Source organism: Vicugna pacos, chromosome 24 (genome assembly GCF_048564905.1).
Source record: "Vicugna pacos chromosome 24, VicPac4, whole genome shotgun sequence".
In the NCBI taxonomy this organism is placed as follows: domain Eukaryota; kingdom Metazoa; phylum Chordata; class Mammalia; order Artiodactyla; family Camelidae; genus Vicugna; species Vicugna pacos.
Window position 1 is genome coordinate 27,596,424 of NC_133010.1, and position 18,367 is coordinate 27,614,790.

The following is an 18,367-nucleotide window of genomic DNA, read 5'->3' on the forward strand; positions in this document are numbered from 1 at the left end:
CAGGCGCCGTGGGACTGGGACCCATCTCTCGGTCCTGCTCCCCTCTGAGAGGCACTGTCTTCGGGGAGGCCTCCTCCCCAAGAAGCAGATGTCAGCCCAGCCCCAGCGGGAAGTCCCGGGGCTGCGGATGCCCCATGGTGCCCACACAAAGTAACGGTGGCCACAAGACGGGCAGGGAGAGTAAGCACCAACCATGCGGCCTGGGTGGAGGCAGCTCCCCACAAGGAAATGGGGATGCTGACGCTAGACTAGGGGCACAATGTGTGCTTTTCCTACAAAGAGACACTGCCCAGGAGGCCTGCCGCTTCCCGCTGCATCCGGGCCAACAGCGCAGGACACGGGAAGACCCCTCAGGTGGTCCCAGAAGCCCAAAGCGCCTGCGTGGTTCCTGCCTCTGCAGTCATTAGTCCCCGGGCCCTGCTCATCCTATCCTGCCCATGACCGACCACAGCCCGGGGCCCCTTCTGGCCTGACCCCCACTCTGCCCTTCAACGGGGAGCTGCGGGGCGGGAGCCGAGGCCACAGGCAGGAGGGCAAAAGCAGAGGGTTTGCAGCCACAGCCCCCAGAACACAGCCTCTCCTGCAAACACAGCAAAACAGGCATCGGAGAATGCCCCCTCGCCCGCCTCTCTGCTCTGCGGGAGGTTCACAGAGCCGGTGACGGCAGCCCCGCAGGGGCCTCCTGTGTAAACGTTTCCCATACAAGGAGCTGCTCCCGGGCGGGCCAGGGAGGGGGCGGAGGGAGAGTCCGGCTGCCCGCGGCAGGCGAGGCGGCTTCCCGGCACCTTTCTCTCGCTGACCGTGGGCTGCGTCACTTCCCAGGGACTCGGGAGTCCTGGAAAGTGACTGCCTGGCTTCCAAAAAAGGCATTTTCACCGAAGTGCTGGAGCCCGTGGACTCAGCTGCAGCCCTGACTCAGCGCGTCGTCTGCCTACCAGACCCTGCTCACCAGGAGCTGGTCCCCAGAGGGTCCGCTCGGTGCCTGCGCCCCTTTCCAGGGCCCAGGGTCTCTCTGTGTTGCCCTCGGTGGGCTATTTACTGATCTCTAGAATCACAGTTCTGAAAAAAGGGGGCCGTCCCTGTAGCTCGGTGTCTGTGCCCCCACGTCTGTGGGCACCCCCATGCTTCTTACCCCAGCAGAGGTGCACACAAGGTGGCCCCACACCCCTTGTCCACCGCGGACTCAGGGGACAGGCCTGGCGCAAACTAGGGGCCTTGGGTTGAAATATGTTCACAGCTATTACCTCCCGGCCAAAGACACAGACTCAGACTGTTAAAACCGCCCGGCTGGGGACAGCCTCCTGTCCTTCAGCTGTGAAACGGGGACTGAAACGGGCTGGCCCAGGAATTCAGAATTCCAGTCCCAGACGTCTGCTGCCCGGCTGCCCCAGGCCCATGTCAAGGGCATCTCTGAAGGCTTTGCTGGATAAGGATCCTCAAAGGAGAGAGTTCTCTCTCTGTCTCTGTCTGTCTGTCTCTCCCTCTCTCTTTCAGTCTCTGTCTCTAAGTCTCTGTCTCTCTCTCCCCGCCCCTCCCCACCATGGGGCAGCACCTTCCCACACAGGAATGAGGTGGGCACGCCAACTCCTGGGGACGACGGGGCCGCCTCCCTTCCCGCCCGAGGCCTGGGAGGCTGTGGCTGTCCCCAGGAGGCTGGGCCCTGCGTGCTCACTGCTGTCCTTCCCACTTGGGGCCCCGTGCCTCCTGCCCCAGCTGCAGTGTGATGGATAAATCGTGTGCAAAGACTTTGGATGCACTCCCTCTCCTTCCTGCCGCCCTCCTCTCTGGGGATGCAGGTTCCCTCTATGATGATCTTAGTTTCTACAAAGGCGCCGGACTTTGTCCCGGAGGTTCTCAGTCAGGTGGGCAGCAGGGATCCCGGCTCTATCTGCGTGTGTGTCCTCAGCAGAGCACTTGCTGCACCCCCTCCCCTGTGGCGGCGAGGCCCACAGCTGGCTGGAGCATCTGACTCGTCACCCAGACTCAGACAGAGCAGGCGGGGCTGGCCGCTGCTGCACAGAGATGGGAGGCGGCCAGGCACCCATCGCCCCGAGCTGCCGCGGTACGGCACCCGCGTCTCCTCCCTGTCCTCACACCACATTTCCAGCCTCCCCAGAACAGCACTTGGGGCCGGGCCGTGCATCCTCAGCTGTCCGGGTGTCTCCCACCTGCTGCGGGATTCCTTGGGCCTGTCGCTGCCAGCCAGGCCTGGTCGGGGACAGATGGCCACGTAAAAATAGTCGTGGGCCTCGAGGTGCCACCTCCCCAGCTGTTCTCTTGAGCAGGAGCCAGACGAGAGGGTGGAGATGGCGGCCTCGGCGAGGGCCCTGGGCAGAGGCTCCCGTCCAGCGAGGATGCATGGTGGGGGGTGCGGGGGGCCTCACCGGCGAGAAAAGGCTCGTGGCCCCCCAGCTCTCCCTGGAATGAACACCAGACAAAACGGTTCTCCCTGTTGATCAGTTTCCAACCAGTCCTACCTGGGCGGGAACAGGTCTGACGCACATGCATCTCAACAGCCCCACAGCCCACGGCCTGCCTCCAGCTCAGGGAGCCGGGTCCGGGCAGCGGGGGGTTACGGTTTCTGTACACCCCGGAGATCTCCTGGCTGCACCTGGAGCCAGCAGTTACCCAGGGCACACCTGAGAACCAGGAGACGTGTTCTCACCACAATAAAATGAAGTTTAAACAGTTGAAGACGCTGGAGTCTCGGTGCGTGGCCCAGGGCGGTTTACCTGGCTTCCTGGCCTGGGAAGACCCGGAGGGCACCTGCCTCGGGTAGGGCGGTGGGTAACCGCAGTGGACCCGCTCACGCCTCCGGGAGTGCATGCGTGAGCCACGTGGCGGACGTCTGGGAGCCGCTCACGGGGTCCTTAGCAGGAAAGCAGGATGAGCTGTGGGGATGGGCGGGAGAGATGCTTTCTGAATCCCGGGCCAGCTGGGGACTGAGGGTGCGGCCGCCGCAGCATTCCCGGGACAGCTGAGGCAGCTGCGCGGTGTGCTCGCCTGAACGGCATTTGATCTCCGAATGGCCAGGGTTTCCTGCGGAGAAACAGTAAGAATCTGCACCTACCGCATCCCAGGTGCCCTCAGAGCAAGCCTGTCAGCTGAGACGGCGCGGTCCGCCTCAGAGCCTCAGAGGAGGCAGGGCGGCTGGACGCCTCCCCTCCCGCCCTGCACGTCCCCGCCCTGCACAGAGCAGCCAGGCCGCAGACCAGATGGATATCCTGAGCTCAGCGGGACCAGCCGGAGCCACTAGGAAAGGACTCGGGCAAATACCTGGCTGATCATAATCAGTTGTGAGCTCTTCTCTTTTAAAAGCATCGCCTGAATTTATATTTAATTCTGAGCAAACTCTGGTGGAAGCCTTTTTGTTGAGGGAGGCATTATTAAATTTTAAAATAAACATTCTGGGTCCTCCTTGTAGAAGAGGAAAGTCCTTGGATGCTGCGAACTTGCCCTTTTCTATTTTTTTCTTTCACAGTCACTTACTAAGTGCAGTTGTGTGTGAATGCATGTGCTGAGGGCTGTGGGCAACACGCAGGTGGTCAGGTCTCTAAGCGGGGGAGTTTACAGTCTAGCCCAGGAGGCAAGCGTCCTCAATGCAGCGCACTGGACAAGGGCCTGGTGATGCGGTTGAGACAGACGGGGGTGTCAGGGGGCAGATGGAAGTTCAGCTCTGACACGCCGCTGTGACGTCCAGCCAGAATCTGGGACCAGAAAAAGGGCACATCAGATAACCCCAGCTGCAGGTGGGGGTAGCACAGATCAACTTAATTTAATCCAAGCCACAGGCTTAAGCAGCAAACAAACCCTGAACATTCCCATCAGAGCTTTTAGTTGCAGAAGCACAGCTGTAAATGCCTTTCCCATCAGCTTCTGCTCGCACACCAGCCGGGGGCGGTAAGGAGGGCTGGAAAAAGCAGACCAGGTCCGAAGGCTCTAGAGACGCGCAGGGGAGGGGCAGGCAGGCTCCGAGTGCTGGGGGAGGTGAGGAGGTGGCCTGAGGGTCTCTTGCCGGAGCGGGGGTGGGGGAGTCCGTGAGATGGACCGAGCTAGGCCGGGGTCTGAGGTGCGAGCTGTCTTCCCTGTGCTCGGAGCTCTGCCTGCCCCCTCTGTGTCGTCTTCCCTTTCCCCTCCTGTCCACTAAAAGATGTAACTGTTTCTTCTGTCAACGAGGTCAACACTTGATTTTAAATAAAAGGCAGCTGAGTATGTATTTCTCCATCATACACACACACACAAATCTACCTTCCAAATCACATAACCACTTAGATCAGTTTCTCCTCTGCTTAGTGTAACCTAATTTTTTCATAGCCCAGTGGTCTCAACCAAGCGAGCAAGGCTGTCTTCTAGCACCCGGGACGGAGAGGGGCGCTTATGGGGTCCCAGCCAAACTCCACAGGAGTTTATGGGGTGTGCAGTGCCTGCTGTGCCAGACCCCTTGGGAAGGGACTCTTGACAGACCCACACAACCTGCCCGGTGGCCTGTAAGGCTGCAGTTACAGACGCAGGTCCTGGGTGGCAGAGCCGAATTGAAGCCTCCCCCTCTGACCTCCAGGCTCCCCACCTTCCTTAGCAGGCGAGTTCTGTGCCCCAGTGTTCCCAGGAGAGGACACTGCAGGAGTCTTGGAGACGGGGCAGAGAACACTTTGCAAACGGAGCCGTGGGGACAGTCTCGTGCGAGGGCTGCTCTGGGCAGAGCCGACGGGAGAGCCCCTCCCTCCTTCCCTTCCTCAGGCTGGCCTCCGAGAAGACTGGGGAGCAACAGGTCCAAGTGCCACTAAGTAATCGGCGGCGTCTGGGGTGGGAGTTCGTCCTTTGATACTTTTTAGTCTTTTAGAACTTCCCTGAAGCTCATCTATTTCTCTCCTACCAAAAAAGTTTACACTGCAGTAAAAAGCTCGGCACCTAGAACGCAGCATCGTGGCCGTTTTTAACCGTCCAGTTCAGTGACGTTAGGTTCATTCGCAGTGTTGCGTACAGACCTCCAGAGCTTTTCATCTCGTGAAACTCGCCCTTCAGTTTTTACTGGAAAAATAACACAAAGACTACTTTTAAAAATATAAAATAACAACAGCCTGTAATGAAAAAGAATATGAAAAGGTATGTATGTATATAACTGAACCACTGTGCTGCACACCAGAAATTAACACAACATTGTAAACCAACTACACTTCAACTAAAAAAACCCTGCTGAAGGCCCGCCTCGCCCCCCACCCCTCTGCCGTGGCCCTGACGGGACCCTCCAGTCCAGCTCGCCGGGCAGCCCCACCCCACCCCACCCAGCTTGTGTCCCCTCCACAGTCCTGGCTGGCTGCTGTCTCTGCCCCCGTCCTGCACCTCTTGCCTCTTGTGTTCAAGATGAGGGGCCGGGGAGGGGGACGTATGGCCCAGTTGTAGAGCATGTGCTTAGCACGCATGAGGCCCTGGGTTCAGTCCCCAGCATTAAATACAGAAACAAACCTAGTTACCCCCTCCCCACCCAAAACAAACAAACAAAGAACATGACATGGCACAATCCGGCTGCACTTCAGGTGAGCTGGGTTTCCTCTTATGGACGTTGACCAGTCACGGAACGTGAGAGCTGGGAGAGAATTTAGAGGCCCTCTGGTCCCACTCACCCACTGCCCAACAGGCAGACTGATTTTATCTGAACCCAGACTTCCAGGAGGTGGGCTTAAGGATCACATCAGCGTTTCAGTTCACTTTCCAGTCCAACAAAACAGGCTGCAGCCCCCCCTCCACCACCGCCTGGCTATCCAGGGAGTTACAATTCCACAAACACAGCACTGCTTCATGGTCACACGTCCCCCACCTGTCTGACCCTTGTCTAGGAAAGACACAGGAAACAGGGTTTACATTTTTGTTCCCAACTCCGCACAAAAGTGGCCGAGGTGGGGTGAGGGGAGGCATGCCTGTCACCTGACCGTTACCACTGTCTGAATGAGCTCAACTCAGAAATGGAGGGGGTGGCCGGGGCTGCAAGGGAGGGGGCCATCTCCTCAGTTCTTTGCTGTTACTTATTCAACCTAGTTAGACAGCCAAGCAGTTGGCCGTGTCCCAGCCAGCACAGGGCTGGCACACGACAGACACACAGCTCAAGCTGGTGGGTTAGATCTCAAGGAACTGTGTCCCCTGCTTCCCAGTGACCATCATGTCCCCAGAGCCTGGACTTCTGGAAGGAACAGGGTTTGCACTTGGCTCCTGTGGATAAACTTGCCCTGTTTTGAAGACCTCCAGCCTTTGGAAGCCCTTGGGAGATGGCGTCCTGGCCGCTGCCTCTCCGACCTTCTCTGTCCCGGGTCAGAGGGCAATCACCACACTCTTGGCCGAAGATTTTTACCTACAAAACCCAGAGACTACTGCTGGCTGGCTGTGTCCCCTACTCTCTGGGCTAAATCTTTCAGTTCATCCACCATCACTGTTCCATTTGCAAAGTTTCCAAACGTACAGGCAAGCTTAAAGAATGGTATCACAGCAAAACACACAGCCACACCCTGGTCTGGATGCGGCTTTGTGACCATGTGGCTGCATTTCTTCCTTTCTGAGCACACACACCCATTTCTTCTATGAAGCGCGTGAAAGCAGGCTGCCTGGACCCCTACACGTCATCACCACACTTAAAATAACACCAGTTAGACGTCATCCCCCAGTTGTTCTCCAAATGCATGCGAGCGATGACAGTGACAGCTCCCCTCCGGGTCCGACCAGGGCCAGTGCGTCTCCTTCATGGTTCTCTTCTACTCTCATTTTTTTTTCCTGAACAATCTTTGTGGCTTTATTCTGAACTCGCTGAGTTTCCCAGATCTCCTGTAATTAGATTTACACAGGAATAGAAGGCCTTGCCCCTCTGGACTCGCACATCTAGGAAGGCAGCCCCTCAGAGGCCCTCACTTGGGGCCACCTTCGTTGCTGAGAAAGCAGGCCCTTGCATCTTAAAGTAAAACCAGAGGTGCCTGCTGCCCTCGGAAGTGCTGAGCTGGCCTGTCTTTAAGCAGAATAACGAATCTGCAAGGCAGATTCCAAATTGCTTTGCTGAAGGTGCCAGGCATCAGGGAATCCTAACCCAAGAGTCAGCTTGGAGCTGCTCATCCCGGGTGGTGGCCAGAGCCCACTCACCTTGGCGACGGGAGAGCCACAACCAGTCCCAGCACCTGCCCCTCCCCGCGCAGGGCACAGGTGCGTAGCCGCGCCCTCCCCAAGAACCACCCTCCTTTCACCAAGAGTCACATCACATAAAAGCACCTAACTCCTCTGTCGCCGTGCACTTCAGACACACGCGGGGAGGACTGAGCCCCTGTCCCCTGGGTTGGAGGTGCTTTTCAATACCGTGTCCAGACCGGGGCAGTCCCCAGAAACCTTACTCCAAGTGGTGACCACGGAGCACAGAGGAGGGGGCGAGGGACTGTGGGAACAGACAGGACTCGAGGACCTAGAACTCTGTCGCCACCCAGACCTGGTCCTGGGCTGCACCCGTCCCTGCAGGGCCTGGGACATGCCCACCCGGGGTGCACGGCACTGCCTGCACCCTAGGACCTCAGGACTCCCTGCCCGAGCAGCCCTGAACCTAGTGACCATGACAGGGATGTGGCCCAGGGACAGCCATGTGGGCTGGGTGTGCACGGGAGATGCTTCCCAGGGTGGGTCAGGCAAGGAAAGAGGCCAGCCCTCTGCCTCCACCACCCCTGATGCAAATCCCAAGGAGTCAGAGAACCCTACATTGGAACTGGCTCTCCAGACAGGAAGGTGAGTTGTGGAGGTAGGAGGGCAGAACGCACACTCCAAGGGTTCTGCAAGCTCGACTGGCGATGCTACGTCTTCAGCCCTGCTCGTGGTGGGCCGCTCACTGCCCCCGCCCCAGCTGCAGTGACACCTACCTGGGAGGGTTGTCATGCAGATTCTGTACAAAAGCATCCAGCAAAAAGCCCTCGTCACCCACGCTCCCTCCTCGTGGTGTGGATGGCAGGTTGGGGTGGTCACCAGGGAGTGTCCATCAGAAACTCAAGTATAAGTCAGCTTCCCCCATCCACTCCATTCCGGGTGACCCCGGGGCCACACTGACACCTACTCTCTGGCTCCAGCAAAGACCTTGGACTCAAATTCTGCCGAAGGACTAGCTCTGAAGAGGTGGCTGTTTCAGCAAAGTCCTGAAGCTGCCAATAGGACCGTCTTCTTTAAACTCCTTAGGGGCTGGCCTGACTGAGTGGCCAGCGCCGAGCAACGTCTCTGCCAGGAACCACAGGCCCTCCACTCCCCAGCTCCCTGCCCCAGACGCCACACCAGCCCTCAGATAAAGGGAGCATTTCCTTGCAGTCAGTCATTAAGTTGAACAAGTAAGGTGAGCCGATGGGACGAGGGAAGCGGGAGACTGGGTCATCTTGGTTCGTGATGGACGGGAATGGGCAGGGCCTCAGCCAGGTCACCTGCTTCCCCAGGCGTCCTGCGTGTAAGCAGAGATGTGAGGCCCTACAGGAAGGCCAAGTGGCAGCAGTGCAGGGCGGGGGGCAGGGGGCAGGGATCCAGTTGAAAGAAATTAAGCCCTGAAATTGGGAATGTTTGAAAAACTCCAAGAAAGAATGTTTCTAAGCTTTCCACCTCTTTCCAACCACACACACGTTAGGATTTTCCCCGAGTTTTCGAGTATCTAAAAGGAAACTGTGAGTCACAGAACAGCTGCTTCCTCATCGGCAGGCACGTCCACTTGGGGGGGGGGGCGGGCAGCCCCTGGTTTCAGTCTCCTTCATGGAAGTGTTCTGGGGAGGACACACACACTCATGTCCGCCAGGACAACCCTTCCATTTCAGAGACTTGCAAACTGAAGCGCAGAGGACGTGCGGGGACACAGAGCTCACCGGAAACGGAGGAGGACCTGAAATCAAGTCACCCCGACTCACTGCGCGGTGGTCATTCCACAGGACCGCCCAGAAGGGGGCTGCTGCTCCCGGAGGAACTGACTCCCACCCAGAGGTGGCTCTGCCTTGCCGCCCGGCACACGGGGACACCTGCTGCGCAGAAGCACTCCAGCGAGCGAGCTGGCCGGCCGGGGCTGCCACCCGGGGGCCCTGGAGGGAGCCCCGGGCGTCCGGGTGGAGCTCGCCCGGGGGGGGCGGGCAGCAGGGGCCCGGGCTGCGTGGGGCAAACCGGCCCTGCGGGGAGTGAGGCCGACTGAGCAGGGAGAGTGGGGGCCCAGAGCCCAGGGGGCCTGACGCAGGCGGCTACCGAGTGAGGGCTGTTTACCTGCTGGAGGGGCCGTCGGGGAAACTCGGCGATGGGCGAGCCCGGCGCGCCCCGCGTTATGTTAGGAATGCAGAGCCTGGGGTCACACAGCAGAACGGCCTGCGGGCCCGCGAGGGCTGAGCTCACTCCGCCGGGAATCCCCTCGGAGAGAGAAGGCAGCCCAGCCCCGTACGACCAACGCTTCCTTCCTGCGGACTCACTCCCCCGGCCCTGTACTTACCCGCACACAGGACGTCCGCGTCCACACCCCCCCCGCGACAGCAAAAAGGAGTCCCCGGCCGCACGCGCACGGGACGTGACGGCACCGGGGCCGAGAGCCCACCCCTGCGCCCTCCCGGGCCGCGGCGCCTTCCTCAGTGACTCGGGCTGGGGCGGCTGCGTAGACGCCCGTGCAGGGCGTGTGTGTTGGTTTTCTGGTCCGGTCGTGTGTTCCCTTTGACCAGACTCCACCACAGACGGTTCGGGTCGACAGAGCGGAATGGTACCGGTAGAGGCAGGACGGGGGGACACAGGAACGCGCGCCCGCGGCGGGGTTGGGGGACAAGGGTCAGACTCACCCCGAAAGACGCCACTCCCGTGTCCCGCAGCCCCTCTACCCGCTGGGCGTGAACCCGAGGCCGAGGGGTCCCCGGTCTCCCTCCCCCCACCCCGGTGGGCGGCAAGCCGGGGAGAGGCGCTAGTCCTTCCGGCCGCCGGCCGCCCACCAGCTGCGTCTGCGCCCGGGCCCGCTCGAATGGGCGCTCCAGGGACCGGCTCTTTCCCGGCCCGGCCCCCGAGGGGGGTCCGTCCACTCCCTCGCAGCGTCGAGGCGGCATCGGGAGAACAGCCAGGGGTTAGGGAGCCAGGCATCCGCAGGCGGCGAGGTGCCTGGAGAGAGAGGCCCGGGGGGCGGTGAGGGGAGCGGGGAGGGGCAGGGGGAGGCGCACGGACGGCGGGGGCGGAGGGGGCGCGCCCGGGGGCGGGCGGACCGCGGCCATTGGCCCGGGCGGCCGGGGGAGGGCCGGGGAGGGGCGCCGTGCGCAGGGTCAAGAGCCCGGAGCTGCGGGGCCCGCAGTCGCCCTGCGGTCCGAGCGCGCGCCATGAGGGAGATCGTGCACATCCAGGCGGGCCAATGCGGGAACCAGATTGGCACCAAGGTGAGCGCGGGCCGGGCCGGGCTTCCCTGCGGGTGGGTGGCCCGCCCCTGCCCTCGGGCCGCGGGCAGCGCGAGACCGGCGCGGCTGACACCGCGGGACCCCAGCCCCGCCTCTGGTCTCCACCGCGCGGGGGCGGCCGCCCAGGCGCGCGTGGAATTCGGCGGCCGCTCCCCGCGCCCCGCCCGCCGGGCCGGTCCTGGGGGAGCTGCGGGCGCCCGGGCCCGGGGGCTGACCGTCTGCTCCCCGCCCCGCCCTCTGCAAGTTTTGGGAAGTGATCAGCGACGAACACGGCATCGACCCGGCCGGAGGCTACGTGGGCGACTCGGCGCTCCAGCTGGAGAGGATCAACGTCTACTACAATGAGTCATCGTGTGAGTGGCGCGGCGCGACCGCTCCCTTCCCCTCCCGGAGCCGGGCCAGCCCCGCCCGGGTGGTGCCCGGCTCCTCCCTCGCTCCCCCTGGGGCGGGAAATCCGCCGTCGGCTCATTTCAAACAGCCTTGCTCTCCGGGGTTCAGACCCCTGTAGTGCTGGGAAATCAACCTCGTGGGGGGTGTACGGCTCTGTCTTCCCGCTTACAATGTACTCCTTAATGAGGATTCTTCGCTAAAAATGTGAAAAACACCCTCGAACGGCTTTTCTGGCCCTTTGTAGACCCCCAGAAAGACCTTACAGCCCCTGGCAGCTGCAGCTGCAGGCGGTCCTGGGTCATTTCTGGTGGAGTCAGTGAAGATTCCAGGCTGTGGTTTATCCGATTGAGAACAGCACCCCCCACCCGGCCCCGGGTAGCTACATGTATATTGTGGTTACATGTGTAATTTATTTCTGCAGCAAGTTTTACTATAAAAGCCATATATTCTCTTCACAAAACAACAAAAAACAGACTTTTTAAAGACCACCCAGAGAGTGGCAGGTGCTGCCCCTCCGCACACACGACGTGTGTCCCCGGAGATACTGTTTTTTGGAGTCGCTGCTGCTTGTCCACGTAGCAGCTGGGGAGAGCAGGATACAGAAGTGCATTTTAGTCCCTGAGCAGCTGTGACAAAAGGTCTCGAACAGCAGGACGTGGACGCTGAGGTTCCCGGATGGCACTGAAAAAATTCCACTATACCTGGCACTTGCTGTTACCCATCAGGCCGGGCGTGGGGACATCCATCCTTCAGCCTGGGTGTGTGCACTGCAGGACGAGCTGTAGGGCAGCTCCCACGTGCAATGACCCACCCTCGCTGGGAGGTTTCCTCCTGGGTGGACCTGGGCTCGGGGAGGAAAGTTTGCGCAGCCACACTCGTCCGTGAGCCGTAGAGTCCCGGCAACAGCATGGGCGCGGGTGGAACAGGTGCCAGACTCACTGGTGGGCTCACGTGTGTGTGAGGGGGCATGGCGCCAGAGTGCCCCGACAACGCGGCAGTTCGCCGCAATAGATTCCGTTTGTTTCCATGGAGCAAATAAAGTCCAAATGCCCACGGGAAAGAACAGGAAAAACACAGGAGGCAGGAAGTCGAGGGCCCTCATGCCTCATCCTGCCCTCTCCCGGAGCTTCCGGTGCCTGGGCTGCTTTCCTTGTCTGCAGGACTCAAGGGTGGGCTGTGTTCTCTGGGGCTCCCCTCCCCCCGGGGCTAAGATCCTGCGATTCTAAGCAAGCAGGTTCCTTGTGAAGAAACCCCGCTTTGCCCGTCCCAGGCAGCTGTGCTGGTGGGACTCGGTCTGGGGAGGTGTGCTGCTCTAGGAACCAGAGCGTGAGGGCTTTGTTCTCTTCCAGCTCAGAAATACGTGCCCAGGGCCGCCCTGGTGGACTTGGAGCCGGGCACCATGGACAGCGTGCGGTCCGGGCCTTTCGGGCAGCTCTTCCGGCCTGACAACTTCATTTTTGGTAGGTTCCGTCTTTCCTGCTTTCTTCTTCCCCTCTTTTATTATTATTGTTTAAAATTTATTATTTTTTAAAATTGAAGTTCAGTTACAATGTGTCAATTTCTGGTGTACAGCACAGTGTCCCAGTCATGCATATATATATGCATATTCATTTTCGTATTTTCTCATTAAGGGTTATTACAAGATATTGACAACAGCTCCCTGTGCTGTACAGAAGCAGCTTGTTTTTTTACCTATTTTTATATATTGTAGTTAATATTTGCAACCTCTTTTATGTTTTAAACATCAGGCTATTTTATGTGTAAGATTAAAAACACCATGTGGCATAGAAAAGCTTAGGGTGGAAACTCGTGGTCCCCAGCCTTGTCGCAGGCAGGCTCTTTTAGGCTGACTTTTTCTTTGGGAAAGTCAGCCTTTGATTTTCTAAATGCAATGCTTACTAGTGGTAGTTGAGTTGAAAAAATTTCAGACATTAATTGTTTTCTCCCCTCATAAACTATCATAACATGGTGATAATAATAGTCATTTGTCCTTGGTTCCTGTTGCTTATCGTTTGACTTCAGTCTGTCACACCTGTAGTACCTGTAGTTTCCCATCACCTATAGACCCTTGTTCTGCTTTCTTTCCAAAGGCTGGTACCATGGGTTTAGTTTTATTGGATTTGGGCAAATCTTCCTTCCCCTGTCTTCCACCTTAAAAATGATAGCAGTGCCAGTCTCTCTGCAAACTCCTAAAGAAAATTACAGTAAATTAAATTAAGCGGCACTGTTAGTGTGACCAGCCTCCCTCACCTGGTAGGCGTGGCTTTTAGAAGTCAAGTTTACTTCAAAGCGTTTAAGAGGAGACAGACTCCTGGGAGATTCTGTTGGTACCGTAATGAAGTCCCCTGTATTGGAATCAGGCAACGACCTGCTATAAGGTGATTCAGCAGAGCACACGTCCACAAAGTTTACGAGGCCTGCAGGCATCATCCCTTTCCCCATCACCGTGACGACCCACACTACCAATGGCACAGCCATGCTTCTGATGATTTGTTCAAGGGTTTTTGGCACCATTGATATTTCAAACAGACCAGGACTAGGGTCTCGCATGCTGCTTTTATCACATTTCCGCTTTGCAGTCTGTGGAAGGGAGGACCCCCACCCATTTGAAGTCCAGGCCCATCTCCCCTACTCCATGCATGAATTCCATGTGGAATTCTGCTTCATTTCTTCCCCTGAGGGTTCGATCTGGGAGGACAGCTAAGGTTTCTTGATCCTGAACTAAATTCAAAGAAGGAGGCACAGTCAGGGATGCAGCTGCAGATGTTCAACTCCTGACCCCCAATATTTCACTGGGAACGTCTGTTGCTATGAGACAGTGGCAAAATATTTTCAGAAGTCAACAGCTTCCCCCTATTGCCGAGAGCCGAGAAAACTTTGTGGCTGATCACGCTGTATACGCTGAGGAAGCCAAGTGGACAGTGGGCTGGCGGGAGGCAGGGTCGAGGCAGGGTCTGCACTTACAAGCAGAGGGGTGCCGCTGGCTGCCAGTTGTTGGTTTCCAGCTGTGTAGTGAAGCCATCCCTAGGCCCTTTGTGACAGTTGTAAAGCTGCAACAGCTCTACCCTGGGCTCCGGGCTCCAGCGGGAGGCTGACGCCTGCTGCTTGGGTGGGAGGTGGTGGGGACTGAATGGGGGTCTAAGAAGGACGGTGATCGTTTTTGAACCTCATCAGAGAGGGCGGCCAGTCCAGCGGGAAGAAAGGGAATCTGTGTTTCTAGACAAAGAGACGGAACCCCTCGCCCACCTCCAGGGCCGAGGGGCAACCCCGGGTGTGGTCCAGGGCTCGAGAGGAACAAGAGTGTGTGCGGTGAAAACGTGCTCTACTTCACGGCTCAGCCCTGCAGGTTCTCTGCATCCCTTCAGGGGCACCTGGGCTCCACACGCAGAGTTACACTGTCACGCACACACAGCCAGCTCCACGCACCTTGTGGTCCTCGGGTCTTCCCGTCTGCAGAGTACCCTGGAGCCTTTCCATTGCGGCCCTGAGGTTGATGGAGGCTGCCTTCCTTTGCAGCATCTGTCTGATACAACGCATTCTTGTTACTAGACATTTGAGTTGTCCCCCTTTCTCTGTGAGTTTCTGCACGTTTCGGGTAGAGCTGCTACTAAGTCTGGGGGACCCATTCAGATCGAGGAGGCTAAACTGTCCTCCACAGGTTCCTTGTGCCCTGGGCAGCTCCGTGTGGAGGGGCCTCACCCCGGGCCCTTGTCAGCACGGTGTCCCGAGCTTTCTGAGCTGTCAGTTTTATGGGGTGAAGTGGAAGCTCCTTGTTTGCGTTTGCATTTGCCTTCTGAGGAGTAAGCCCCACGTAGGCCATTTTCATCTCCCTCCCTGTGAGCTGGGTTTACCCCGTGCACCCCCCCAAAGGCTGCTGGCATCCTTACTGATCGGTGGGACTCCCCTGGATACTTCAGACGGGGCGCCCCCGGCATGAGGTACGGATCACTCACAGTCATCTTAAACTCACTGAAGGGTCACAGAACTTGGGTTGTTTTCCTTGTTTTCCAGACTTGCACCTTACACAACAGTGCTCAGCGCTGATCAGTGCTATGGAGAGCCAAAGAAATCTGAGCTGACTCCTTCCTCTGGTGTGAGGCCGCCCCTGGGGTAACTGCCGAGTCCAGGGGTGTCTGTGAGCAGGCCCCGCCCCCCAGCAGCTTTCTCCTGATGTTGTGCTGGGAGGGTCTCAAGGGGCAGCCCCCAGCTCAGGGTCCCCATCGGTGCACAGCGACAGGTACTGACCTGCCCACCCACAGCAGAGATGCGTGGGTGGTGAATTGTGGCCACCAGCTTGGAATCAGCGGGGAGAGGTCCGCACGGTATGGGGCCAGCCCGACAAGACGGTCTTGGCACCTCTGCTCTGCTTGTCTCGTGTGTCCACCTGACATGGCCAAATCTCCTGCCCACTCCACCTCCAGCAGTGGGACCATAATGGTCTGTTTCGTTGGATAAGCAGGGAGAATCTGATAAGGGAGCCGATAGATTTATTTTTTAATTTTTTAAGAATACATGATTCTTCTTTTCAAAACCTCCCTTGCTTCCTCAACAGCTTAGCATTTTAGCTGCACATTCCATTCAGCAATGACTTGTCTTTATAATTTATTACCAAATAGATTTCTGCATCATTTACTTTGATTAACCTAATAAACCTAATTACCTTCCCCCTCAAAAAAAAAGGAAAGGAAAATTGCCAGGTCCAAACGTATGTCCATCTCAACACTGATGGACTTCACTTCTCTCAGCGCTCCCGGCAGAGCTGCTGGGGCCGTCGGCCCCACTGTCGCTCAGCCTCAGCCTGTTACCTGATTTCCTCGTTATCCAATCTTCTCCGTCGCACAGTTCCCTCCGTAGCCCTGTCTGAACAGTGTCTGCTCTTCCTCTGTCCCAGGACAGACCGGTGCCGGGAACAACTGGGCCAAGGGCCACTACACGGAGGGCGCCGAGCTGGTGGACGCCGTCCTGGACGTGGTGCGGAAGGAGTGCGAGCACTGTGACTGCCTGCAGGGCTTCCAGCTGACCCACTCGCTGGGGGGCGGCACGGGGTCGGGGATGGGGACCCTCCTCATCAGCAAGATCCGGGAGGAGTACCCCGACCGCATCATGAACACCTTCAGCGTGATGCCCTCGCCCAAGGTGTCGGACACCGTGGTCGAGCCCTACAACGCCACCCTCTCCGTGCACCAGCTGGTGGAGAACACGGACGAGACCTACTGCATCGACAATGAGGCGCTGTACGACATCTGCTTCCGCACCCTCAAGCTGACCACGCCCACCTACGGGGACCTCAACCACCTGGTGTCGGCCACCATGAGCGGCGTCACCACCTCCCTGCGCTTCCCGGGCCAGCTCAACGCCGACCTGCGCAAGCTGGCCGTGAACATGGTGCCCTTCCCGCGCCTGCACTTCTTCATGCCCGGCTTCGCGCCGCTCACCGCCCGGGGCAGCCAGCAGTACCGCGCGCTCACGGTGCCCGAGCTCACCCAGCAGATGTTCGACGCCAAGAACATGATGGCCGCCTGCGACCCGCGCCATGGCCGCTACCTGACCGTGGCCGCCATCTTCCGGGGCCGCATGTCCATGAAGGAGGTGGACGAGCAGATGCTGAACGTGCAGAACAAGAACAGCAGCTACTTCGTGGAGTGGATCCCCAACAACGTGAAGACGGCCGTGTGCGACATCCCGCCCCGCGGGCTCAAGATGTCGGCCACCTTCATCGGCAACAGCACGGCCATCCAGGAGCTGTTCAAGCGCATCTCGGAGCAGTTCACGGCCATGTTCCGGCGCAAGGCCTTCCTGCACTGGTTCACAGGAGAGGGCATGGACGAGATGGAGTTCACCGAGGCCGAGAGCAACATGAACGACCTGGTGTCCGAGTACCAGCAGTACCAGGACGCCACGGCTGACGAGGGCGAGGAGGCCTTTGAGGACGAGGACGAGGAGGTCGACGAGTAGTGTGGTCCCTGCCGCCACCACCCCGGGCCCAGACGTCCTCCCTCCAGCTCCGGTGGCCGAGCGGAGCCCTGGTCTGAGTACATGGGTCCAGGCCCCTCGGGAAGGCAGCGGGACTGCCCTGCCAGCCACCCGGGATAAAGGACACCAGAATGCAGGGACCGGCGGCCCTACCCAACGACGTCAGACCAGAGATCTCCACCTGAGGGCTTGAAAGAATGCACGGGCCATAAATAAAGGGCTGGAGAAATAAAGCTTCACCTTCTGTTAAGTGTTCAACCAGGGTTGAGAATCAGGGGGAGTTAGAAACAGTGTGTGTTCATGCTGTGGGGACACCGGGCGCTGTGAGGCACTGCCCCACAATGTGCGGCCCCGCACTTGGAAACCACCCTCCTAATAAAACCCTGCACTGCCTTTGTCTCCTCTAGCCTCTGCTTCCCCATGGTCCCCCCGTCAGGAGGGCTGTCCCTGCAGCACGCTCGGTGCGGGGGAGGGCTGGCCTGAGGGTCTTTAACAGTGGCCAGGCCCTCTGGCGGGACAGTAGCACACCCACAGATAAAGCCGCGTCCCCAGTTGCAGCCAGCACTCGCACCCCCGCAGAATCTTTCACTTCCCTGCCTCCAGCCCTGGCTGGTCTGCCCAGCCTTCCCTGACAGCCCTGCTGAGATCCAGCTGACATTCACCGGAGCTCAGAAAATGACCTTCCAGCCCAAGATGCTGGGCGGGGGCGGCCCTGGGGGCTACCGGCTTCCTTCTAGGGGGAGGTGGGGAAGGGCTCTTTCCCAGGTAACAGGCGAGGAGTCACTCCAGGTGGAGGCACTTTAACGCCAGTGCTAGACCCTCCGCTCACCTCTCCACCCCCTCGTGGGGACACCAAAGATCTGCTGAGCTGAACCCCCGCCCCACAGCGCCCCAGAGTGAACCACTGAACACGCAGCATAGCTTGAACTGAGGTGGGAACAGATTCTGTTCTTGCAGAAACCTGAATGGTTGTCAGACTATGCAGAAGAATCCTGCCACCCCGTCTAAGCTGGACACGGACGAGGTCTGCCTGACCTTGGAGCAGATGGGTCAGGCTAGTCAGGCCCTGACACGCTCGCGCTCTGGGCTGTAGGCCGCTGGCCATGCAGGCCTTCCCTGTGCGGGGGGCCGTGGGTCACCTCCTGGCCCGCAGTCCCGCACAGCTGTCAGTTCTGCCAAGACAGGCCCGACTCACATCTGGCCCAACCCTGGGGGCTCCGCTGGGACCCGCAGGCTGGCACCCTTCCCACAGAGAGGGAGTAAGTCACCCTCACCCACGGGCTTCGCTGACCGACCCGCCACTGCATGCTCTGAGGAAGGGAGGCGGGGACACAGGGCTCCTGCAGCCCCGGGCTCCCAGGACGGAGGGGCCTGCCCGGGCCGCCTGCTGCCCACTGGTCGGCTCCTGCAGGGACACTGCCCCGTGCTGCACCTTAAGTCTGACAGTCACGGGCCCACAACACTTACCTGCATCAGGAACACACAAGGCAAGCTGGAGTAACACTAAAGGAGGCTGCTGAGAAAGTGCAGAAAATGCAGCAATGTTCAGCGCCTCCAAGTTCAAAAGGCAGCGTCTGGAGCTTCCCTGAGTTTCCCTGTGCCTCCTCAGGTGG

The 18,367-nt window shown here is 59.0% G+C and overlaps 1 protein-coding gene and 1 long non-coding RNA gene across 5 annotated transcripts; one reads left to right on the forward strand and one right to left on the reverse strand.

The window, feature by feature from the left end:
• Window positions 1-43: 43 nt before the first annotated feature.
• On the reverse strand, window positions 44-10,115 carry LOC107034474 (uncharacterized). Of its 4 annotated transcripts, XR_012063944.1 has the most exons (6): window positions 9,238-10,115; window positions 7,878-8,869; window positions 4,909-5,028; window positions 3,490-3,707; window positions 2,733-3,039; window positions 44-2,418 (listed from the first exon to the last, which is right to left on the reverse strand). It is a non-coding gene; the product is annotated as an uncharacterized lncRNA (long non-coding RNA). The 4 variants fall into 4 exon arrangements; XR_012063945.1 differs by having other exon boundaries at window positions 44-3,039; window positions 7,878-8,440; XR_012063943.1 differs by having other exon boundaries at window positions 44-3,039.
• A 121-nt stretch (window positions 10,116-10,236) lies between these two features.
• TUBB6 (tubulin beta 6 class V) lies at window positions 10,237-16,987 on the forward strand. The gene is made up of 4 exons (XM_072949318.1): window positions 10,237-10,373; window positions 10,636-10,744; window positions 12,131-12,241; window positions 15,673-16,987. Exons 1-4 carry the CDS (start codon window positions 10,317-10,319, stop codon window positions 16,734-16,736), a joined length of 1,341 nt encoding a protein of 446 aa, XP_072805419.1. The 5' UTR covers window positions 10,237-10,316; the 3' UTR covers window positions 16,737-16,987.
• The last annotated feature ends 1,380 nt before the right edge of the window (window positions 16,988-18,367 follow it).

Excerpts from the sequence above, each read along its gene's own strand:
- TUBB6 (XM_072949318.1), top strand. The coding sequence starts at position 10,317 with ATGAGGGAGATCGTGCACATCCAGGCGGGCCAATGCGGGAACCAGATT. Across the intron at positions 10,374-10,635 it reads GGAACCAGATTGGCACCAAG|TTTTGGGAAGTGATCAGCGA; the intron begins GTGAGCGCGGGC and ends GCCCTCTGCAAG. Across the intron at positions 10,745-12,130 it reads CTACTACAATGAGTCATCGT|CTCAGAAATACGTGCCCAGG; the intron begins GTGAGTGGCGCG and ends GTTCTCTTCCAG.